Genomic DNA, 26,272 nt, shown 5'->3' on the forward strand with positions numbered 1-26,272 from the left:
TTGAGTCCTGGTTGTTCAGACATGGTTTGTAGGAAATGGGGGTGGGGCAGATTTTGGAGATTGCTAATTCTGGTAGTGGGCACTGGCGGGGACAACTTTGCTGAAATGCCAAAACCAAGGTACCACCCCCCTCCTTCAATTGGGAGAGGCCAGCGACGAGAGGGGCACTGGCACCGCTCTGAAGAGATCTGCAGCTAGGTAGGGCTGTGCTAGATGGGCATAGAGAGTGAACGACATGTGGAATCCCCGGGATCCCCAAACCCTGGCACATTGCTGATACCACAGAGGTGGGCACACAGAGATGTTCATTGAGTGAATTCAGCTAGAATCTGAAGGAGGCAGGAATTGGGGTTAATTGTGAGGTAGAGGGACAGGAAGGGGACGGATCTATGGAGATTAAAAGCTGGGCACACAGAAAATATGAACTCAGATGGAAAGAACAAATGAGAGTCACAAATATTTGGCTTACTTCTATGTGTGTGTGTAATTTGGAGTAGGCTTGTCCACTGTGCTGTCCAAGAAAGCTTGCTGCCGGTGCAAAAGGACATTTAATTCCTATGAACAACTCCTGGCATCTTTTCACACGATGATTTTTACAGCCCTCATGTTTCCACGGGATCTTGCTGAATGTACCACTGTTTGATAACTCTATAGTGCACTCCAATAGCCAAATGGAATACCGTTCTATTTTAATTTTGGAAGGAAATTCTTTGTATTTGAAGTCTAAAGCGTGCTTTGTCTTATGCCTGGAGTCTGGATCTGCCTGGGGCTGGGTCTCCAGATTTCTTATCATTAGCTGTAGTGGAGATGAGCAATAGGGAGACTCTTCTGGACAGCCAACGCTGCACCAGCACTGGAAGCTCACTTCCTAAAGACACTGAGCTAGCCAGAGGCCCTCAGATGGAAACACCTTTCAGGCAGCACCACGGGAGTCTCTATTTAAACAGGTGACCTTGCAGACAGAGGCTCCAGATCCCATTACCGACTGCCCGGCTGAGAGGCAGATTTGTTTTTATGAGCTCTCAAGGCACACATTGGGGGCCCGGCGTAAATATGGAGAAAACTCGCTGAGACCTTGCTCCTTTTTACACATATTATAATGAAAAGAAAATTATGCGCAGGCTTTTTGAGCATAACTGCTTAACAGCAAATGGCCAGTGAGCAAAGTGGTCATCATTCGATTAAATATATTTTATCTAGGGGGATAAAAAAAAAAGAGTATCAGATATTTCAGCCCTCCAGCTTCCTTCAGGGAATGGAGGAAAGAGGAAAACAGCTGCTTGTATATGAAGCCATTTAAGGGTCAAATATTGCTCTGCCCAGCGGTGCTGACATCACTTAACTCTCCCCAGGAGAGGGGCACTGGCGTCATTTGCTCGGCTGGCCGGAGCGGGCCTGAAGATGGGCTGGCCACAGCTCCCATTTTGTTTCTCCTCGAGCACCTACGGGGTCAACAACTGCAAGTGAGCATTGCAATTAAGACTCTAAAACTTTGTTTTTATTGGCTTTTTCAGGAAATTTTTTTTCACAATTTATGAAAACACAATGTAGCCAGTAAGTTAAGATGTAAATGTGAGTTTCAAACTTTGCATAGTCATTAGGCTGATCATTAGTCATTTGTGGTTGACAAGGAGGGTTATAATTTGACACCTGGCAAAAATCAAGCACATTTCAGAGAATTTGGAACAGGGAAATGAGATGGAAAAAACACCCTCTTTTCCCTAGGAGGTCCCATGAAGTAACATTTGCAAACCGCTTTTCTCTCCACAGAAGTGAACTGCTGTGATTCAGGGCTGTGATGTCTCTCCATCTCTGACTGCTGGACACCACCCCCCCTCCCGAGCCTTGTAAGAACTGGCCAAAGAATCCAGCTTAGAAGGTTCCCAGAAGTGAACCTCTGGGAGTTAAGAGAAAAGAGATAAATAACTCCTCAATGTGATGCTTAAGCAACAAGAGACCACTGGAAAGTTTCAGTGTCAATTCACAAAATATTTTCTGAAACATCATAGAGTCATGGGAGAAAGGAGTTTTAGAATGATAGAACCCTTAGTTCCTAACTTCTCCACAAAATTCCAGATTTTCTTCTGTCCACTATCAATGACCATTTTCTTTTGTGTAATGTGATCAAAATATCGAACCCTGCATTTGTATTTTCTGACCCCCGACCTCTCACAGGTGTTCTGGCTCATTTCCTGAGAGTTATGTTTGATTTGGGAATGCTTCTCTCTTTTCTTCCATTCCCTTGTTACAGTTTGAAACCTGGAACACCCGCATACAAGACCCTGACTATCTCCCTGTGCTACCCAAAAAACACTCTTAAATGTTCTCTCAGAACTTGGCAAGCATCTGAACAGGGACAGTTTTCTCACACTCTGGGAAATCAAAATGTACAGGAAGCGTTCTTTATACTGATTCTTTAACCTGAGGATAAATCTCAGGGTCATTTCTTTTTCTTTTTAAGTTAAACTTAATAGTTTCCCTTTTTTAGTACAGGAAATCAATAAATAATCAAAAGGAAATCAAAGAAATAATCTACTTAAGTTTTCAGTATATAACAAGGAAATACAAATGCTAATTTGAAATTCTTTAGGACTAAACATGAGCAAAAATCCAAAAATTATCCCAAAATCATTGCTTCAGAAGCAGAAATGAACATCTTCTTAATAAAATCTCTTTCTTCCAGAAGAGACTAGAAAATATTACTTTTGTAAGCCATGCATTATTTTTGTTTTGAAAAGAAGTCAGAGCCCTACTTGACTCTACTATTCTATTAATCCTGCTTGTCTCTGAAAGAGATAAAGCTTAAGATCCATAATAAATCTTGATAAGAAAGAGATTTCTATGCCTTTTATTTCATTAAGAGGCCAATTAGTGAACTAACCAAAAGAGCTACCTTGAGGAATTCAACAGGCTCTGCTTACTCCAACTGGCATTATTCATTAAACGCACACACTCACACACACACACACACACACACACACACACACACACACACACACACACCAATGCCCGCCCCTCTCTCCTGCTCCTGCAAACTAGCCTCATTAAGTTGTGTAGGTAAAAATAAGGTTGTATGCACTAAAAACATTTCCTTAAGGAGTGTCCAGGCTGTCTTCATGCAACCCACCTGTCACCAGCATCATGCCCACCAATCCACAGGTCACCCAGGAGAGTGAGTTCTATTTCTAGCCTAGTGGGTGGGGATCATCCATGTGCTGGACTGGAAGAAAGACTGGTTAAGCTTTGGCAGAGGAGAATGGACAGGACTGAGAGAGGTTCAACTATCCTGAATCCAGATGACAACTTCTCCATGGCAGGATTACTAAAGGAGTAGCTGGTACAGAGGTCCTGGAAAATTCACTGGCACTGAATGAATATATGAATATAATTTCTAATTCTCTGTGGCAGAAAACAATAAACCACAAGTTAAGCATTGAAGAAAGAACAGCTTAGGCTATATAAAATGCCCAGATTATGTAGCCAAAGAAATATGTGAATTCCATAAAGTATGTGAACTGCTCTTGTGTGTAGTCTGGCTCAAAAGTCAGTCTTAGTGTTTTTGTTTGTTTTATTTTTCCAAACACAAAATTTAAAAAATATATATGTAGTGTCAACTCTTAAACTATAATCATTCACTAAGTATTTATTGAGCACCTACTTTATGCCAACGCTGTTCCAGACATTGTATACATGGATCAGTGAACAGAGAAAGAAGGTGCTTTGCTTTTAGAAGCCTACATTCCAGTAGAGGTGAACAAACAGTTAATGAGTACACAAGCAAATCAAATTGATGACTAGTTGCAACATAAGACTAGTGCAAAGATAAATAGGGTAATGAGAAATAGAGAAACACCAGAGGCCATGCTAGATGAGGCAGCCAGGGAAGATTCTAAGATGACAGCTGAACCTAGGGATGAAGGTTGAAGAGAAGCTAGTTATTCCAGGAAGAAGGGATATCAGGTACACAGGTCCTGAGACAGGAAGAGAGCTTGGCATGTTCAAGGAGTAGAGAAATCCCACTGCTGGATATGCACTATGATCATATTAACATTTTTAATGTTTATTTACTTTTGAGAGAGAGAGAGAGAGAGAGAGAGCAAGGAAGGGGCAGAGACAGAAGGAGACACAGAATCTGAAGCAGGCTCCAGACTCAGAGCTGTCAGCACAGAGCCTGCCATGAGGCTTGAGCTCACAAACCATGAGATCATGACCTGAGCCGAAGTCGGACGCTTAACTGAGCCACCCGGGAGCCTCCTAAAATCACATTTTTAAGCACTGACAACATGCCTTTGAAAACATAAAACATCTTATTGGAAGAAGCCTTGTGATCTCTTTGAGGTATACCCTTAATTTCCAGGTAAGAAATCAAGACCCATAGCAGTTTCATTGACTCACTCATCTGGGGCCAACAGCATTGAACTGGAACACCGGTCTCCTGTCTTTATCTTCTCTGAGTTGATATGTGTTACTACATTCTCCCTTGACAGTGTCCACAAAGCCTGGAAAGCCTGTGCACAAAAAGGGATCATCTCTGCTAGCCTGTCCTTTCAGAATGAAAATGGGTCAGAATTGCAACCAGCTCCCACTATAGAACATCTAAAGAAAGAAAATCAGTACTTTCTTCTTACATATATTTACTTTTCAGAATTTAAAAGGGCACAGATAGATAACTTACATTCTAAAGCCTGTTTTCCTTTGAATATTTAGCAGCATTGAATTAGATCTGCAAATGAGACTTGTACCATGATGTGTTGCATCTTTACATAAAAAAGAGAAATGGATATCCCAGATAGATTTTGATTACCTCAAATTGAGGATATTCAGTTTACTTTTCAATGGTTTTTGCTACAAAAGGAAAGTATGTAACCTTTTAAGTACACAAAAAAATTTTACTGGAGAAAATATTCAATCACCCCCAAATGGGAAAATTTTATTCTGAAGGAACTTGGCGCAGAGTATTCAATGCTGCATCCAGAGAATATACGGCTCTATTTATCATCTTGCAAACTTCTTCATTATGTCAAAACTAAATCTCAGCTGTGCCCTAACTGCAAAGCAAAAGCAGTACAGGCTATTTTAACCATCCCAACAAGAATATTTTGAGAATGAATCGATTTTCCAGGAATGTTAAACAATTTTACCAATTTTTGGTCAAGGCTCTCAGGTAAGATACTTACTACATTATCAGTCTTGAATTTATGTTTGTGTAAGGAAATTTATGATTTTTATTCTTGCTTCACAAAAAGGAAAAACAATCTTCTAGAATATCCATAACCGTAGTTTTCAGCTGTGCTACAATCCCAACAATTTAGATTTCATTAGGCTTGATTCCCACTGTATGCTCAACTCAAAAGCAGCTTTCCCATGGGCATGGCTTGAGGTTCTAAGGTTCAGCTCACAGTTAGAGCTTTCACTTCTCAAGCAGCTTCTTTCTCAACACTTTCAAGTTTTCTCACGCTACAGGAAGAGCTTCCCCCATTGTACATGTCATGTAGGGAATATTCCAGTCCTTTTGAGATAAGCACCTGCTCTTTTTAAAAAATATTTTTAAAATATTTATTAATTTTTGAGAGAGAGAGAGAGTGAGCAGAGGGCAGAGAGAGAGGGAGACACAGAATCCGAAGCAGGCTCCAGGCTCTGAGCTGTCAGCACAGAGCCCGACATGGGGCTTGAACTCACAAACTGCAAGATCATGACCTGAGCCAAAGTCAAACGCTTAACCGATTGAGCCACCTAGGTGCCCCAGGACCTGCTCTTTTTAATAGATGCAGATGAGAAGAAACACCCTTGATAAGACGATTTTATTTTCACTGGTGGCAGACTACTTAGAGCTCAGCTAAAAATCATTTAAAATAATCATGGAAATCTACACCCAAAACCGAGAGCACACTGTATACACTGTATGTTAGGTAACTTGACAATAAATTATATTTAAAAAAAAATAGTAAAAATAAAAAAATAAGTATGATAGCCAAATAAAAAAATAAGTATGAGAGCCAAATAAAAAGCAAACATTTCGAACTTTTGCTTTACTTCTTGAATTTAGAGCAAGGCCTTATCTCAAAAAGCCTTGAATAGCCACTGAAAATAGACATGATAGGAGTTCCAAATTCTCTACCCCCTCAAAATGTGTACTTAAAATAGAAGATTATCTGAGCAAACTTTATGATTGTATAAAAATGCTTAGAAAAACATCCCATTTGTTTTTAACTCAAAATAATCCAAAATCAGTTTATTTCCTTCTCATATATTATAGTCTTACTACAGACTAACAGCCCAAAATTGGAATTTAAGTCACAGTTAAGACAAAATACGTCATTATAGGGAAACATGTGATGGTCATTGGCTAAATAAGTAGATTCATGAAGCTGTTGAAAATTTACAAACAATTGGATAAAACTCTGGATGGGGCCTGGGGTGGGGGGTGGGGAGAAACAGAGGAAATAGTTTTCATGCTGATGCTCATTTTAGAAGTAATTCACTTTCCCATGACAAAGATAAGAAAGCCATTTAAGAGTTATTTACCTTTCAGCTTAAAAAAAAAAAGATGTCTGGAGAAGCCCACTGACAGGCATGAAGAATGTATAGGCTCTTTTCCTTCTCATCCTTCAGGCTGGGATCACACAGAAGGAGAAGCTTTTGCAGTTAAGCAGGAGGAAGAGAGAGGTATCAAAACGGAACACATGTTATGTTATTGCCTAAGGGAGAATCTTCTAAGCCCATTTAATTAGTTGGAGAATAATAGCTACTGTACTTTAAACAAACACCAAATCTTTATTTTAAAAATTTAGACAAAAACACAAACGAAGGAAAGATTAAACACTTTACAGAGGTTCCACATTGTGAGTCATAAAAATAGCATGCTCCTCTAGGGAGTGATTTAAAAAAAGAATTCTGTTTACAAATAAAAAAGAAACGAAAAAAGAAAAAAATCAGAATTAAGAGTTCAAGATTATAAAGTGAGTTACAGTTGATTTAACAAAATTGAGAGTTTTGTTATTTTATGTGGGAGGAACTGACTGGATTTTTTAAAAGGATTTTCTCCTTATTAATGAATCTGAAAAATAATTTTAGCAGATGGTAGCAAGAATATTCTGCCTAAGATCTTTGGGACCAAGTTTCCTCCCAATGTCTCAGAGCAACAGGTCTTTAGGTGTCTCACATTCTATCTCCTCCTCATCCTTGGGCCACTGGAGAAAAGATTAAAGCTACTTAGTAGCAGCAAAGACTGACATGCACCAAGTACTCTGGGTAAGGAAACTATCGTAACCAACCCAGCCTAGGGCCTGGCTTTATGTCCAATGGAAGGACCACCAAATGATGTGAGGGAGGGGAAGACCTTCTACTATCAACCCTTGTGGGTTTTCCACAATTCTGATACAACACTTGTTATCCCAAAGAGAGGCAGGACCATTGTCCACGTAAATATGCCAGCAATAATATTAAAGAAATCTCTTCACTGGGTCACGGCCTAATATCTCTAAACTCTCTGCCTTTCTCCAGAAGGGCACACCAATCTAGAATATAGACATGCTGCATTCTAAACAGGGCACAAAATAGGATTATTTTTTCTAGTTTTAAGGTCATGCTTAGATTCTACACGTCTTTTTAATTAAATCACTATACAAATGTGGGACCCTTTAAAGTTTGTCATGTGCTCATTGGCAATGACACATTTGATCTGTAATAAAGTACTTAGGTGGGAGCAAATGGCATTTTAAAGCATACATGGATTCACTTATGCATTCACAGCAATCCTACGAGGTAACAATGAGCATAGTCAATTTTCACCTATATTATCCATCTTGTGCACTGTTCTGATTTGATTACGCTAATAAATAAATCTTTAGTGATGACTGCAGGGAAAAGCATGACAATCAACACAGAGTTGCAGCGTGGTCACCACCTAGTCCTTCCTTGCTTTCGATAACTACAAAAAGACACTGCAGTTAAGTAAAACACATGCAAGAAACCCTAATGTGGTCATGCAACTGCAAAAGGGAAAGTGGAGTTATATTCACAGGTATTTGGGGATACTGTGACCATTTCATACCATTACATGTTGCCATTGATTGATTTAGCTACAGTGACAAAGTCCCAATAAAAACATAGTCTATAAAAATGTGCTTCTACTCCTTGCTTGCTTTACTTCAGACACATTCTCTCCATGGTTAGAAATAAGCCATGACAGTGGTCTAGCCCCGAATTTCTACGGATGATGAGAAATCAGGCATAACCATGGTCTAACCCTGAATGTGATCTTAATGTTTTATACCACGGACAAATCGTTAACATATGGAAATAACCCTCTCAGCGGCTCTGTTACTTTTATTGAATCCTATAGACTCTACTGCCTCCCCTCTCTACTCCAGCCTAACTTTCCCTGCTGCTCTATTCCCATTTTGAAAGGATTCTTTTCTTCTTCTTCTTCTTCTTTCTTTTTTAAAGGATCTACTGGGGGAAAACATTCTTCGTTCCTTGTTTCCTCCCTGCTGTTCTGTGGGCCCCAATGCTGCTCAATGTCCCCACTCCAGTCTCTTAAATTAAGTGTTCATTTTCAAGTTCATGGCTGTTCCCTCTCTACTGCCATAAAGGGAGGCTGTGGATGCACCCCAGCTCTTTGCTCCTCACTCTCTTCTGGGCTCCCCACAAAGTAGCCTGTCTCCACAGCAGTCCTCAGATTTCTCTTTTTAATAAAGTTTGTGGCAGGCTAACGCCTCTAAATCATTTTTACCCATCACAGCCATTTACCTTCTCTCTGTGACAACCAACGCTCATTCCTCTCCCATCCTCTGGCATTGATTTTTGCTTCTGTAACCTCACTCAGTAGGACAATAGATGTTTTTTTCTGGCTGTAGATAATACTTTCCCATATCATTCTCACAAACCACAGAATGAGCTCTGCAGGGAACTTCTGTCCTTCCACTTTTATTCATTACGAACAAAAGCAGTTTACATAAATGAAACCAAGGAGAACCACAGGTAAATGAGATGTTTAACACACATCCACACATGCACAGAGGGGTGGGGGGAAGGAACTCTTTACATGAAAACTTTTTACAGAACTGCCTATAAGGGTATTCAGCAACATTTCCCAAAGGTTGACCCAGTGACTAGTCTGGGCTCCCTGCTTAAGATTCACCCAAGAGGGTGTTAAATATATTGGTACGTCCCACCCCTAGAGTTTTGGCTTCAGCAGGTCTGGGGTATGGGAGCCACCAACAGAGTGTAAATCAATCTCAACAACTTGAGTAAAAGCCCCATAAGCACATATAACAATGTATGGATGCCAAGTTTTCAACCCATGTGAGTCTTTAGAATTCACACAGTGATTAATATGTTTTGAGAGAAGTATGATAAGACTTTTCAGTGCAAGTTAAGTCCTGATGGGAGGAAGGATGGAAGCCAAGGTATGTACCGGCCGATCCACTCACCAGCAGCCTGTAACTGTATGTCTGTAATGAGATGTGGAAACGCCTCTCCCCTTCTTGCCTTCCCTAGCACCCACCAGAAAATGTGCCTTGCAGCTTTTTGACAGGACGCAGTTTTAAAAGATCAGTTTTTACAGGATCAGTAATTTATTTAGTTTGTACCTGATTTATGCCACATTCAAAAATGAAACAAAAGTGATTAAAAATGACTGGGGGCGAAACAGAATGAACACCTTAGTAATGCTCTCTTCCTGAAGCACAAGGAACCATTTCCCTTCCAGGGAATAAAAGTGTGAAAGGTATATTAAGCTAAAATCCCCTTGGACTGCGATATGGGTAAATCTTTGAAGCTTCTGATTGCCACTTTCTTCACACAGGTACAAACCTTCAAATGCATATGCAGTAAAATTCCCTTCCACTGAGGACCCTGCTTAATTGCAACTGTCAACGCATTCTAAGCAACAGTATTCTTCTTACTGAGGAACCACTGGACCACTTCTCTTTCCCCTTAAAGAATTTCTTTCCCATTGCATTCCAGACCCATGCTATCTAATCCAGTAATCACTAGCCATGTGTGGCTACACAGCATTTGAAATGAGACTGACTAGTCAGTATTTAGATGTGCCCTAAGTGTTAAAATATGCACCAGATTTCAAGGGTTAAGTATTTAAAAATGGAATGTAAGGGCGCCTGGGTGGCTCAGTCGGTTAAGCGTCTTGACTCTTGGTTTTGGCTCAGGTCATGACCATGAACCTGTGGGTTTGAGCCCCGCATCGGGCTCCACGCTGACAGCACAGAGCCTGCTTGGGATTCTCTGTTTCCCTCTCTCTCTGCCCCTCCCCTGCCTGGGCTCTCTGTCTCCCTCAAAACACATAAATAAACTTAAAAAAAAAAGGACATGTAGAACCTTGGGCAAATTATTTTCAAACAAAGACTGTAAAATATCTCATTAAATTTTTAAATTGATAAACACATTGCTATGACAATGTTTTTGGATACATGAGGTTAAACCAGATACACTGTTAAACTTAATTTTACCTGTTTCCTTTTACTTTTTAAAATGTGGCTATTAGAAAACTTAAAATCATATGTGTGTCAGGAATTTTATTTTGATTAGCCAGTGCTGTCCTAGATGAAGTCCAGCATTTTGCTTTCTATCTCGAAGCTTGTCACACATGCTCTCTGAGGACCTTCAGTCCCCTGTGGGTTCAGCCCACCCCGCTTTCATTTTGGCACACCTGTTGGAAACCCTCTCACCTCACTCTTCCCTAATCCAGTCTCTGGAGCTGCACTACAAGCCTGAGATGTTTCTGCTCACCATCCTATCAAGTAATATCTCCTCTTTTATTTAAACAGATTCTTACTTCCCACCTCTTTTATGAAATTTTATGTCTTTTAATGACAACAGCACAGCTCCTGGAGGCCAGGCACGATGCTTGCTGTGGCACACAGTCCTAAATAATGTCAGCACATAGCCCTAAAATGATATGTGGAATGATGTCAACAGGAACGCATAGATGAAACTGATGCTCTCCTGCCCTCAGACCCAGAAGGACTATCTACTTGCAAACACCCCTCTGAGAAAAGATTTAAATGTAGTGCTCATATAACACAAGTCTTCCGGCTTGGAAACTTGAAACCGCCTGATTCCATATTAAACATTTCCCCTCTCCCACACTTTTTATTTTCCCTCGTATTTCCCTGACTACCTTACAAACTCCATTTGTCTTTGTAGTCCCTTTTCCTTTGCTGACACAGTATTAAATGCCATGTATATGTGTGTGTGTGTGCGCGTGTGTGTGCGCATGCGCGTGCACTATATACATATATATATATATATATATTCATATAAACACATATGCATATATAAATACCATAAATATGTATATCCCCATTCATTTCTCACAATAATGTACATACCATTATTGTTCCTATTTAAAGCTTAGGAAACTTAGGCACAGGGAAGTTTAGTAACTTACCTGATGTTACACAGATAGTAAGTGAAGAAGCAGGATTTGAACCCATGCTGCCTAACTCTAGAGCCAGAGTCCTTAACTGCCAGGTTATCCTCTGGTGTTTGTATACACAAACACCAAGGCCCACGTAAGCTTGAAGCTGCTAGGGCCATCTGGTGCCAAGTGAGAGAAGCACCCTACCCCCAAATGAATCCTATGCAGGAAACGGAGAGTTGAAGGGAGACAGAGAGGAAGAGAGACAGAGAATGAGAGACAATATGAGAGAGATATGATTATTTTATTGTTTTTGTTTATTTATTTAAATCCTTGGGAGAATACAAAGCTAGAAACTAACTTTGGTCTTTCTAATTATACAAGGACATAGAGTCTTTTGTCATTTATAGTTATGTGTTCTTAACCAGAAGGTTAACCCACAATTGTATACAAAGTTCTTTGCATATAACTTTAAAAGAACCATAAAATAATGTATAGGCCTATCTCTAGGAAGAATCTCAAAAGAGACCTTGATTCTACCTAAGTGTCATGTATATAATAGCATCTCAGTCAAGTCTCCTCAGCTAACATAAGGTGGGACACTTACAGCAAGGCAGTTGCCATGTGGCTAGCTTATGCCAACATGGGTCTATCCCTGGAGCTATACTTCTATGAAGCAGATACACTAGTTCTTATATTAAGCCAGGTGCCACAGTGCCTAAAATCCCTTCATAAAAAAAATTATTAATTATAACTTCAAATCATCTTTTTTTTTTAATTTTTTTTAATGCTTATTTATTTTTGAGACAGAGAGAGAGCATGAACAGGGGAGGGTCAGAGAGAGAGGGAGACACAGAATCTGAAACAGGCTCCGGGCTCCGAGCTGTCAGCACAGAGCCCGATGTGGGGCTCGAACCCACGGACTGCGAGATCATGACCTGGGCTGAAGTCGGACGCTCAACTGACTGAGCCACCCAGGCGCCCCTCTAATCATCTTTTAAAATGCAGAGTGAGTTCTTACAAAATTAAAAATGCATGCTTGAAACGTAAGTGCCCATCAATGGATGAATGGGTAAAGAAATTGAATACACTATATACAACAGAATATTATTCAGTCATAAAAAAGAAGGAAATCCTGCCACTTGTGACAATGTGGATGGATCTTGAGGGCATCGTGCTAAGTGAAATAAGTCAGAGAAAAACAACTACCGTATGATCTCACTTACACGTGAAATCTAAAAAAAGAAAAGAAAAAGAAAAAAAAGAGAAAAAATGAAATTTATAAGTAAAAAGAACAGATTGGTGGTTGCCAGAACCTGGGGGTAGGGGGTGAGTGAAACGGGTAAAGGGGGTCAAAAAGTACAAACTTCCAGTTATAAAATAAATGAATCCTGGGGACGTAACGTATATCATGGTGACTACAGTTAATAGTGCTGTATTGCATATTCGAAAGTTGCTAAGAGAGTAGATCTTAAAAGTTCTCAGCACAAGAAAACAAATTTGTAGCTATGTATGGTGTTGGATGTTAACTAGACTTATTGTGGTGATCATTTTGCAATATATACAAATATCGAATTATTATGTTATATACCCAACACTAACATAATATTATATCAATTACATCTCAATTTAAAAAAAAAGGAAAATGCACACTTACGGCATCTCTTTCTCCAAATCTCACTAGAATGATGGCTTCTCTGTCCTGGTTCTGTTTGTTTTCAGACCCATTTTCTTGTTCCCTTGTTCTGTCCTGCTTTATTATGCAAAAAGACTGCCTTCTGCTAGGCTGGGTTTCCTAGGCTTCCACGGTTTAGCAAATAGAAGCACTGGTGGGAGACTGAAGACTGGGGAGAAATGAGAAAGTAGAGGATTTTTCTCTCTGTCTGTCTGCCTCAGGTAGTGAACCTGGCAATGGCTGGGGTTCCAGCTACAACTAGACAGATCTACTATGGTTCCAGCTTCACCAGGTAACCCTGGCCCTTGGGCTCAGGTAATACCACCATCTCCTTTGGCTGTCAGCCTGGGGTAACAGAATTGATCATTTACAAAGTTAAAAAAAGGAAAAGAAAAAGAAAAAAAATCTCTGTAAAGGATGAGTTTGGAAATGCGTTTTCATTCCACAATGAAAAGAATTAGACAGAAATAGAATCCAAAAAGAAAAGGCTAAACTCCAAGAAGTAAAAATTTAGTTTGCTATACTTCTGCACATGAGATATTATTGAAAATGAGCCATTTCCATACTCAGGTTAATTCAGAGTACTACCTTTTAAGTAATATTATCCAAGGATAGGCAAAAACAGCCCACAAAAGCACTCTGAAGGAAGTGAGGTTTGGCATGGTGTATGTCATCTCCCACGTTGACAATGCCTACAACAATTTAGAATCCAGTGCCCCTGATGTCATTAAGGAAGGTGACATGTTAAAATTACCAATGCTGCATGGTTTCATATGTTATCTCTTACAGTTTACAGTTTATCTTATTTAGAAATGTAGTCATCTCCTGTACAATATAATGGTGAAGTGATTTCAGCATTTAGTCTGTCCTATCTATTCCCTGTCACTTCTGTGTTAGTACCCAGTGAGATAGGCTGCCAATCTTTGCATATTCTACTTCTGTTGCAAAGTCAGTTGCACGTTATTTTGGACTTTCAGTTTACTCTATGATTGTGTCTTTATTCAATATACTTTTTATTGCTATACAGGTCAAATATCATCCCATATCAAATTCCCTTCTTCTTCAGGGCACCTGGATGAATTATATTTTCCCTCCCCTCTGAAGTTAGACAACAGCATGTGACTGATTCCAATCAATGAATGCTATTTTCAAAATATCCATGTAACAAAAAAGATGTAAAGCCCCAGTTACTTGGCACATCCATTTCAAGAAGTATTCTATTCGAACCCAGTACCATGAAATAATACAATTTTTGAAACTTACTGTGATGAAATTCCTACTAACTCATCAGACTGTGAGCTCTTTAGGACAGAGCTCACCTGGAACCCACAGGCACTAGATACTTAATAAGTAAATGAATGAATGATTGTGTGACTGAATGAGTGAGCATAATTTCAATATCATGTCTTATTTAAATCATTCTTATTTCTCCTCTGTGCTCATTCGAACATGTCACCAATTTAGGAAATTAACCTTAAAAAAACCAGTTTATTCCTCAGTGAGGCTAGAAACAATATTTTGGCTTTTCAAAGGTTGGCATGCAGTCTAAGAAGGAAATGCCAGTGAGTTTTGCTTTCTGTTTCTGAACACTGTAAAAAGATGGGCCAGGGAGTGCATGCAATTTTACATTTGAATGTAATTGTGGTTTTCTTTCTCTGTTTGGGTTTGGTGACTTGAGGCTGTAATGGACTGAATGTTTGTGTCCCCCCTGTGTCCAGATTCATATATTGGACCCCTAACCCCAGTGTGATGTTATTTGGAAATGGGGCCTTTGGGGAGGTAGTTAGGTTTAGGTGATGTCATGATATTAGACTCGGTGGAGTGCTGATAATGGGGTTAGTGCTCTGATAAGTAGAGGGAAAGATATCAGAGCTGCCTCTCTCCCTCAAGTGAAGACACAACAAGGAGGTGGCTGTTTACAAGTCAGGAAGAGGGCCCTTACCAAGAACCAAATGGACTGGCACTTTGATCTTGGACTTTCCAGCCCCAGAATTATAATAAATGTCTGTTGCTTTAGCCATACAGTCTATGAGTATTTTGTTATAGCTGCTCAAGCTAAGACAGGGCCAAATTCTCATCTTCTCTCATTTAGAAATGCAATATTATTTGCATGTCACAGCCTTGCTTTCAGTAGGCAGCTTAAGATTCTGCTGCCTCTTTAGGGAAATTAAGCAACATGTCCATTCAATGATCAGCCTGACTCTTCAAGTATTTTCTAACTTCGGCAGTGAGGGTCTGTTCAACCACCATTGGTTGCAAGGCACTGTTTGCTATTGAGCTCCAACGTAGGTACGCTGCTCTTAGGTTTGACACAATGCAAATAAATGGAAACTTTCACTAAACTCTAACAGCTTCTAATTTAAAAAATAGAGAGCTCAGTAATTCAGCCACAGATTTATTTTTAAAAATGCTCTAGATCATAGTAAAACCCAGATGAATTTTTTTCACTTTTTTCAAATGGTAAATAGAACTATTACATTGCCCTGATTTGCATCTTCCTTTAAGAGCAAATGCATTTTCCTAGAAATATGGCATTTTGCATTGGCAAACGGTTGCCACTTTAAGCACTATTTAAGAAGTTTACTTGAAATTTTGTCTTTTTTTTTAAACATTTATTTATTTTTCAGACAGAGAGAGACAGAGCATGAACGGGGGAGGGTCAGAGAGAGAGGGAGACACAGAATCCGAAACAGGCTCCAGGCTCTGAGCTGTCAGCACAGAGCCCGACGTGGGGCTTGAACTCACAGACTGCGAGATCATGACCTGAGCCGAAGTCGGACGTTTAACCGACTAAGCCACCCAGGCGCCCCGAAATTTTGAAGTCTCACATCAAAATGCTGACTATTAAGTAGCAATCTGTTATATGCAACGCCTAATGAAAGTCTGCTGTCATAATTCACTGAATTTCAGTTTTTACATCACTTTGATAAATTTATCCCGCTTACCAGCTTAGCCACAAATCATACCTAATGGTTGTCATGTGAAGTCAGTAAAATATCATATACCTTCTGATGACCTCTTTCCAAAAATGCTTTTCCCTATTCACATTTTATCTGTCAGATAGCATTTTCCTTAAGAAGTAAATATAAATGCCATTATTGGGAGAAGCTACTGGCCTAGGACAAGTTCTAGCATTTAGTGTTCTGACATCTTAATTTGGATATCAGCCAAAGTCAATAAAGCTTGTTCATGCAGAACCTTACCTGGTTTTCACCACGTCGAGGGGGTGCATCAGGCAAATTTCTACAAGACCTGAAAGACGATAAAGAAAAGTCCAATAAACACTTATGTAAACACTGGTTCTTGTTTCCTTGACCCCATTGATTTCTCAAGTATGAAGATTCAAATAAAACTTGGGGCTTTGGAAATGACAGCTCATAGTCAGAGACTAGTAGCAAAAGACAAAAGTATGAGTGCTCTGGCACAAGCATGGAGGTGGGGCTGTAGGGGAAAGAAAATGCAAAAGGAATCAGATGTCCAAAATTCCAATCATCTAGGCAGGAACTATTGTGTACCATTCCAGTCCAATAAATAAATATATGTCAAAGGAAAGGAGGAAAGAAAAGAAGGAAAGAAGGGAGAGAAGCTTGGTTTCAGCACTTCTGCCACTCACTAACATGACAAATCATAGCCTCAATCTCAGTGTGCATGAAATAAAGATAATGATGTCGTTTATCTCCCTGGGTAGGTACAAGGATCCAATGCATATTTAATACATTAATAGCTTAATAGAGAATATATATTAAGTGTTCTTTGCATGCTAGACAGTATTCTAAGCAGTGCCTAGTTTATCTCATTTAATCTTCACAAGAGCTTGCTGGGTAGCAGGTATAATTATTCCCATTTTACAGATGAGATCATTGAGGCACACAACGTTAACAACTTGTCTAAGATCTTACAGCTAAGAAATATGCAGTAACCTCATAAAAAGCCCATGATCTTAACAATTGCACACTTAGAATTTCTATACGTTCTTGCAAATCCATTGTAAAGCCCTCCTGTTGTCTAACTGAGCAGAGAAGACTGCTCAATTACAAACTACTGGCATGTAACAATAGTAGCAGTAAAAATAGTATTATGTACTAGCGGTAGTAAAAATAATGACAGCAGCGATGGTCATTTAACACACAGTATCACAGGTATGCAAAACTACTAAGCAAGGTGAGTATGTATTATCTTCATCTTTACTTGAATATAAGCAAACAGAGGTTGACAGTGTTGGTTGATTTGCCCAAAAGCCATATTATTTGTGGGTAGTTTCTTAAACACAGACCACTTACCACTCTTTCCATTTGCAAACTAACTCAATTTGAGCTTAGCTGTGCTTTAGTTCACCTTCCCCATTCCATATTTATATATACAAATGTCTCTTACTCCCCATACTGGTAAAGTCCAGTTAGCCCAAAGTTCTTATGTATTGACCCAAAACAACTGTCTTCCTTTGGCTGAAACTAACAGGATCCAATATTAATGCCTGTGCCACAGGTTTCCCAGCAGGAATGCTCTTTAGTGGTTGGTAACCAAATCACTGACCCAATCAGTCCCATTGCCTAGAGATGGGAGGAGAACGATGTAGGACAGCAGAGGCAACAGAATTGCTAGGCACAATAGTAAAGCCACTGGGCACTGTTTTAACTTCAGAATAAGATCTGTTACTCAGGATTGCACGGGTGGGTTTCTTACTTGCAACCAGGAAAGTCTCAGTACATTTCCTCTTGCTTTAAAATTCACATTCACCTTGAAGTAAGAATCAGGTGACCAGAGTTCTCATCCTGGTGCCTTCAGGGAATGAAAATTTACCCCTGGGGACATCAGTCCCTTACCTGTAAAGGGAAAAGTTAAATGGTCTATCGTACCTTTAAGGTACTATATGTTTTACTTATAATTCTAACTTAAATGTTATTACATTAGCTAGAAAACGATAAAGCTCTAATTTCATAAATAGGATTTACCCTGGAAACTGAGACGTATAAAATATAGTTCTTACCAAGCAAGAAGCTTCTATTAAGTGCACTTATGTGCATCTCATGAGCATAAGGTAGTAAGATACTCAGAATCAGTTTAGCAAAGCAAGGACACAGTTTCTCCCGCTAACGTGGCATTAGAAAAGAAGCAACATGTTAAACACCAAATAGCACTAGTTGATATATTTCTCAAAAAATTTACCACAGGAACTAACAATCCCAACAACTTATTAAAACCAGTAACAGAATTCATAGAATCTATTCACATTTATCTATACCTATTTGCAAAATTTTCCTCGTTTCCTGTTTGCTAATGGGCATTTCTGGTAGTAAGTAGGTAACTACCTTAGATTGCTATAGTTTTCTGGTTACTTAAAATTCTTTTCCAACCTCTAGTATGCACTGAAACATTCATTTTATCCAACAAGCTTACATTGGTTGTCTTTTATGTGTCTGGCATTGAGGATAGAGTCTAGTGAAGGGAATGGACACACAAGAACAAACAATAACGCACGGGAGGAGGTGCAATGGTCAGAGTTTATGGGAACACAGCAGAGAGAGGCTCCTGATCCAGCCTGGAGTTGGGTGAGAGGTGGAAAGGGATTCGAGGCCGAAAGAGGACAGAATGAGCATCAGGCATGGAGGAGACACTGCATACAAAAAGAAGGAAAGAGGAAAGAACAAGATAAGCATTGCAGTAGCTGAGGGTTGAAGGCAGGACATGGCAAGAGATGAGGCTGTAAGTGTATAGGTCAGGGTCAGATTCATGTTCAGGCACTTGTAATTCATCCCACAGGCCATAAAATGCCAGTGAAAGATATTCTAAAAAAATAGCTCTTTGGTTGTTTTTTCTTATTTCTTAATGTATCCATGTTCATTGAAGACATTCTGAGGGATTTTATTTTATTTTATTTTAATTTTGAGAGAAAGAGACAGAAAGAGTGCAGGAGCGTGAGCAGGGGAGGGGCAGAGAGAGAGGGAGAAAGAATTCCAAGTAGGCTGTGCTCTGTGAGGACAGAGCCTGCAGTGGAGCTCAAACTCACAAACAGTGAGATCATGCATGACCTGAACCAAAATCAAGAGTTGGACGCTTAACTGACTGAGCCACCCAGGCACGCCTATTTTATTTTATTTTTAAAGCAGGCTTCGGGGCGCCTGGGTGGCGCAGTTGGTTAAGCGTCCGACTTCAGCCAGGTCACGATCTCGCGGTCCGTGAGTTCGAGCCCCGCGTCAGGCTCTGGGCTGATGGCTCGGAGCCTGGAGCCTGTTTCCGATTCTGTGTCTCCCTCTCTCTCTGCCCCTCCCCCGTTCATGCTCTGTCTCTCTCTGTCCCAAAAATAAATTAAAAACGTTGAAAAAAAATAAATAAAGTAGGCTTCATGTCCAGAGTGGAGCCCAACACAGCGCTTGAACTCACGACCCTGAGATCAAGACCTCAGCTGAGATCAAGAGTCAGATGCTCAACTGACTGAGCCACCCAGGTGGCCCATATTGAGAGATTTTAAGAAGTGAGATATTAGCCTCTGTTAACACGCTCTCCCAACAATCTAATAATATGTCTACTAATCCTCCCACTGTTCCCAATCACACATTCACATACAAACATGAGCACTGAGGCTCCAACTGCTACCCTTTGGTTACCAGTAAAAGCATGATCTCTCATCAGAGCATAGATGGCCCAATGTCTCATGTACCTGTAATGCCCATCTATACAGCTACCTACTAAACTGTAACTTGGCCAATAGGAAAGTAGGACTTAAATTATCAAATGTAATTTGTCCAGAATCTCTTGGTTGTTCATTCATTGTCATCTTTAATCAAAACAAGTAATCTTGAAGAATTCAAGTAAGCAGCAAAATGCATCATAAGCAGAAAGGACAGATATGTTGGCAATGATATGGAAGTTTTGGTTTTCAATCAGAGTTCAGAGTTAAATCCAGATTGACTCAGGGTAGGAATGGCTGGTTGTTGGGTTGTTGTCCTCTACTGGATAGCTAGGGGCTGTGAGATTCTGATAATTATTGATGGAAATAACCATAAAAGTAGAACAAGATGAATCATGTTGTCATAGGCCTAGATGTGACCCCTGGAAACTGAACTGTACTGTGTACTATTTGGCAATTCTACTATCTAGGATGAAGTCATTATCTAAATAATGGGTTAGAGGACACAGATTTAATGATTTCTCTTTTCTCATAAAATTCAAAGTTTAACATAGGCAAGAAGATGACTTTGAAATTGCCAACTCAAGACACACGAGTCTGAAAACAAATGAGACCTAGAAGTTTTGCTCTCACAACTTAGCATTTATTAAACTCACCAGCCACAGATGAACACAAAATAAAAAGGTTCAATCTCCTCTACCAATGCATAATACAAAAATGGTATTGCTAACTATCAACCATGGAACCAATTTCCTTGGAAAAAAAAGGTTATAACTTCATGATATTTGAGAAGGAATATGAAAAAGAAGTGAGAACCTACATAATTATAGATTTAGACGAGAGCTTTCCTTATAACTCTTTCTGGTTGTTTTTCAAATTAAATTATGTGCTTGATCTTCAAACCAGAAAAATAGACACTTTAGAGATAAAATATCTTCAAGATAGGTTTATTTTTAAATGTATTGGACTATCTGCATCTTTTATTCATTTTGTGGATAAAAAGCATAATCAAAACTTAACCAAAATACAGTAAAAAATGTATAAAAACATGTTTAAAAAGTACATTTTCCAAATAACATGCTATATATAAGGAGGTTCAAGATATTTCATTTGTTATTTTTGAGGCAATTGCTTATTTATCACAGTAACAAGCTAGCAAGAATTGCTATTAGATTTATTTAAATTAGATAAAAGACTAATTTTATAAGGCCAGAATTTATGAAAATTAAGAAATCCCAAAGCAGGTTGATATTGTGAATTTATCATATTGTAAATGTTTTCATTGTTCTTACAGATCCATGTCACTTCAGTGACCATGACCATTTCTGTATGATTCAAATGAAACTGGTAATGTGACCCAGTCATGAGCACAGAAAGGTATGGGCTAGCCCCTGAACCTTACCTTGGGGTTTCCCCTAACTGCTCCCTTCTTTCAACTGGCTTACATACATGATTTCACCTGAGCCAGTATTGCTGGAAAAGGACTAACATGACCTTGTTGTAAACCGTCTCCCAGCCTCCATTTTTTTTTTTCTGAATAGGACTCTTGGCCTATTTAACCACAAAACTGTACTGAACATGTACCCCATCCTCTTCGTCAGATTTAACTTGAGCCCACATCTTTTCCTAAGAAGAGTACAGACACTATCATACAGTGATTTAATCATGATTGGTAAAAGAACAGTTTCTTCTCAGTGTTCAATTCTCTGGGCCTTTCCTTTTTCTCTGAAATGTCCTGTAAAGACACACACACACACACACACACACACACACACACACACACACACACAGACTTCTTCCAAGAATCCTACTTCCCTTCAGATCTCAATTTGGGCAACCATCTTACCAGAAATCCTCGGGCAAAGACTGTTAGTTGTCCCCTAATATTCATCCCCTCCTTCTTCTTCCTGGCTTCCCAGAATAAATATTGCATTTTCCAGCCTCTCTTGCTGGTAGGCATTACCATGTGAGCAAGTTCTGGCCAATGGGGTATAAGTGAAAGTGGTTTGCGCACTTGAATACTTGAGCTTCTGAGAAGACTTCTAAAAATAGGGAGGCTGTTCCTTTCCTCCCTTTTCCTCCTTCCTACTGATGGGATGTGAACCTAGGGTTGGAGCAGGTATCTTGGACAATGAGGTGACTTTGGGCACACAACACAGCAACAGGACAGAGGCAGTCTCTAAATCATGGAGATCTGATCTATCTACCTCCAGGCATCCATGTTGGAGAGAAGCGTCCATTTCTTTTAAACTACTGTTATTTGGGTTTTCTGCCATTGTACCTGAATCTGAATCTAACTGATATGCGTGCCCTTTGTTGTGCTCCCACAGTACCTTGAACTTGTGTTATTACATGGCACTGCAACTGTGTTTTCTTGCCTGAAAGCTCCAGGGGGACAGAGACTCCACCTGCCTTATTCACCTTTGCATCCCATCACTTTGCATAATGGCTGGCACTCAGCAAGCTCTATAAAAATTTGTTGAATAAATAAATTAAAGCTGATTAGGGTTACTGCCTCTGCCATTATCTCAGGTAATTCTCAAGATAAACTGAACTGACAGCTATTTATTCTACATTTATGTCATTAGTTTGAGTATTATACAAATAAGCAAGTAAGGACAAGAAATGTTGGTAAAAATTATATGAAATAAAGTACATTAAGTACTTGAATACAAAATTGCAATATTGTTCATCACATGCTCAGATGTTCAGCTATGTAAAGAAGGCAACCAATCAGCACCTAATTGATTGACAAATAATTCTTGAGGGCTGTGTACATGCTAGGTGCTGTGCTAGGTCCTAGGGACAAAGCCTGAAGCACCATCAAGGGTGCCTAAAAGGCTGAAGGATTTCAAAGGTGGGCACAGGTATGACACATTGAGAAGGGCTTTCCAGGTAGAGGGAAGACATTGAGAGAGAATAGCAATCTGCATAAAACTGTTTCAGGCCCAGGGATTTAGTGCTGCTATTTACAATGCAAAATATTGCTATTTAATTTCTGTATCAATTCTAGTCTTGCATAAACCTTTACTTTTATCCCAAATTGACAACTGTCTTCAAGGAACTATATCATGGTTCTTATAAAACAAATGACAGAAAATACAGACACATATTTAACAAGTTTAAAGTAAAATTGTAATTCTTCTGTAGTTTGAGTGTGCTTTATATTTCAAATTACTTGTCCTTGGTCACAAATCTGACTTCTGTAAGGTAGAGACACTTAAAAAATTACATATATATATATATATATATATATATATATATATATATATATTATCAATGTATCTATTTCCAGCAGGCAGTGTCTACAGTTCTCACCTACTTGCCCACGACCACCAACAGATACCTCATCTCAACGATAGCCTTTTTCCTGAGAGCTGGAAGTAGAAAAATCACATAGAAGGCATCACTTTCCAGAAAGGATGGGATTGTTCTTTTTCATTCTAGAGATTTAAATGCTTACAACATAAAGCAAAAGATCTTTTTTTTCCCCTATCCCTTTACATCCTGGGCCACAGAAAAGAGACATTGGAAAGTGTCCTGCTACATTGATGGACTGATGACCACAGGACATATTTGACCCCTACTGACTCCTAATGGAATCCAAAAGTACAGAAACCTAGAATGCATCCCTGTGCTTTCCTTCCTGGCCCACCTCTGCTCTCACTCATGAACAGTGTTACAATGGGCTTCAGTAACCTTTTTAGCAACGGGATGGGAAAATGTGGAAGACAAACTGGGTCCCTGAAAGTAGATTCAAACAGAGATCATTAAAGGCAGTGTTGAGTGATCTTTCAGTTAAAGGTCTTAATTTTAACTATAAACAATGTTTTTATACATTAATCTGTTCTAAGAAACATCAGAGAACAGAGTATTCTAAATTTACTCCACCATATTATCACCAAGTCAAGTCACTGTTATCTTTCTCTATGATTCCATTATATATACCAGTTATAAAATATTTAACATTATCAATTACGTTACATTACAATTCTATTACATATATCAAGAATAGCATTTATCATACCAAACTATGCCTAGCAATGTACAGAAATATGTAACGGTCTTTTTATACTTCTCCCCTACCCCCTACCAGCCATTGTAGTATTCAGCTCCAGATATTATAGTCTATGTGAAGGGCATCTCCTGGACTTGTGAAAATGCATAGTCAAATACAAACCACAGTTCTTTCCGAAGAGGGAGTATTGCCTTTATTGGTCCACTGAGTAAACAGCATCAAATACATGAAAATCATTCAAGAAGTTCTCTATCTACACTCACTCCCTTGGTGATCTCACTCCAACCCATGGTTTTAATCACCATCTATGTGCTAACAACTTGTCAATTTACATTTTGAGTCTAGACTTCTCTTTCAAATCTAGACTTAAGTATCTGATTGCCTATTTGGCATCTGTGCTTCAATATCTAACAGACCTCTTAAAATTCACATGCCTAAAACTAGACTCTGGACCCTCTTCCTTCCCACCCCTACTAAAACAAAACAAAACAAAACAAAACAAAACAAAACACAAAGCAAAACCAATCTGCTCAACCTTAGACTCACTGTGGACTCCTCTTTCTCTCAAAATCCTATTCCAACCTATCAGGAAATCCCATTGGCTCTACTTCAAAATATATCCAGACTTCTACCTTCTCTCACTTCCTCTACTGCGCCTACTCTGGTCCAAGTCATGATCATCATTTCTCAGCTGATTAACTGCAACACCTCATTAACAGGTCTCCCTCCATCCACCTTTGACCCCTTCCATCTGTTTTCACCCAGCAGTCTGAATGATCCTTTTAAAGTGGAAGTTATTTCATGCCATTCCTCTGGTTAGCAATGGTTCCCCATGTCTCCCAGAGAAAAGCCATATGCAATCCTGGCCTGCATTCCTTCTCTCACCAATTTTCTTTCTACTCTCTCCCTCATTTTTTCCACTCGGCTACACTGACCTCTTCACTATTTCCCAAACTTGCAAGGACTACTTCAGCTTTCGGTCTTTGCACTTTCCATCCCCTCTGCCTGGAATGCTCTTCCCCCAGTCTCTACTTGGCCAACTACCTTCACGTGGTCAATGAGTAACCCTGACCACTCTAACAGAGAAGCCTGCCCCTCCTTACCCCAGCACTAATAAAACTCTTCATGCTGGTCTGTTTCTTTTTCTATAGGCCGTATCAATTTCTGACAGAGTACATTAATTACTTATTATATTTATTGTTTTATATCTGTCTCCCCCAGTAGAATATAAGCTTCACCAGGGCAGAGATCTTTATCTGTATTGTCCACTGATATGCACTAAGTACCTAAAACATGCCTGACACCTAGAAGTTGCTCAGTAAATATTTGCTGAAAAAAGAAATCCCATTATATAAAATCTACAATGATAAGATTCCTTTTTAGTGATATATAGAAGATAAAGTTTTAAGAATTTAGTGTACAGAATGAGAACTCAGTCAGTCATTCAAGGAATCAATGATAATGCTTTAAACAGGGAGTCTGCTGGTAGGTTCCGAGTCCACACCTATCCCTAAGTAGAACTGGATTATTCCAAAGATAATTTTGGCAAGTAACATTTTATGAAGCAGAAAACATTTCAACATCTCTGTGAACTACAAAGGAATAGCAATGCAGACAAAGAATTGAGGCAGTCAGATCCCCAAGATGTCAGTTATAAGCAAAATCTGTTTTCCTTTTATCAAACCAAAACTCTTTGCATTGTTCTACAGTCCCTTCCTTAGCATTTTCAACTTAAATCTAAGACTTCTCTTTTGTTCTCTCAATTTCTAACCCTGTTTTAACCATTACCCTAAATGATTTTGTATAATGTGTTTAACTCTTGAAAATATAAATGAGTCTTTTTATTTTTTTAAAAAGAACCACAGAGGAATAAATGGTTTCAAACTGTGCAAATTTGAAATTCAAAAATAGAACAGCTACAGACAGAACTGATATTTTTTCATCTACTCTACTAGTCAAGCAAATCATTACAACATCCTATTTGATAGCCTGCCCAGAAAATGTGGTAGCCCTACTGAATTATAAGCAATGTGAGACTCATAAAGGGAAATCAAATATATTATGCTTTCCCCTAATAACAGTTAAGGCATACTACCTTTGTGGCACAGTAAATTAATATTATGCACACTGAATTGGACAAATAGGCAATGTGATTTGGCAGGTTTGAAAGATGCTGTTAAAAGTTATGCTTTTGGGCAAGCCACAACCTTTCTTGAAAAATCTTGAAGTGAATATTTTGAAGTTTACTGTTAGCATGTATCTTTCTAGAGAAACTAACACAAGCAAGGCTGTTAGCACATATCTAAATGAAGTACAACACTTTTCTTAGTGCATATCCCTTGTTCATATAGAGTTTATTATCTGAGTTAAGAATTTAGAAAAATATATTTTAGAGGTATAGTATATGTACATATTATGATCCAGAAATCATAGTAGATTCAGCATATACAAAGGATGAAGAAAAGTTGAGGCAGAGTTTAAAAACAAGTGAGTTTTTTTAAATCACCCTTTGTATGCAAAGAAAGATTATGAAAAATTATGAAACTAATGAAAATCTCACTTATAAACAAA

General features: G+C 39.0%; 1 protein-coding gene across 3 annotated transcripts in view; it reads right to left on the reverse strand.

Moving 5' to 3' along the window:
* SLC25A21 (solute carrier family 25 member 21) overlaps positions 1 to 26,272 on the reverse strand; it is a 481,816-nt gene that overhangs the window by 177,297 nt on the left and 278,247 nt on the right. For all 3 annotated transcript variants that reach the window (XM_053889363.1, XM_019426114.2, XM_019426115.2), the window contains exon 2: positions 16,259 to 16,307. In XM_053889363.1, coding sequence (XP_053745338.1) covers positions 16,259 to 16,307 — 49 coding nt within the window. The remainder of the gene's footprint in view (positions 1 to 16,258; positions 16,308 to 26,272) is intronic.

This window comes from Panthera pardus, unplaced genomic scaffold (assembly GCF_024362965.1).
Source record: "Panthera pardus isolate Hobbes unplaced genomic scaffold, ASM2436296v1 HiC_scaffold_24, whole genome shotgun sequence".
NCBI lineage: Eukaryota > Metazoa > Chordata > Mammalia > Carnivora > Felidae > Panthera > Panthera pardus.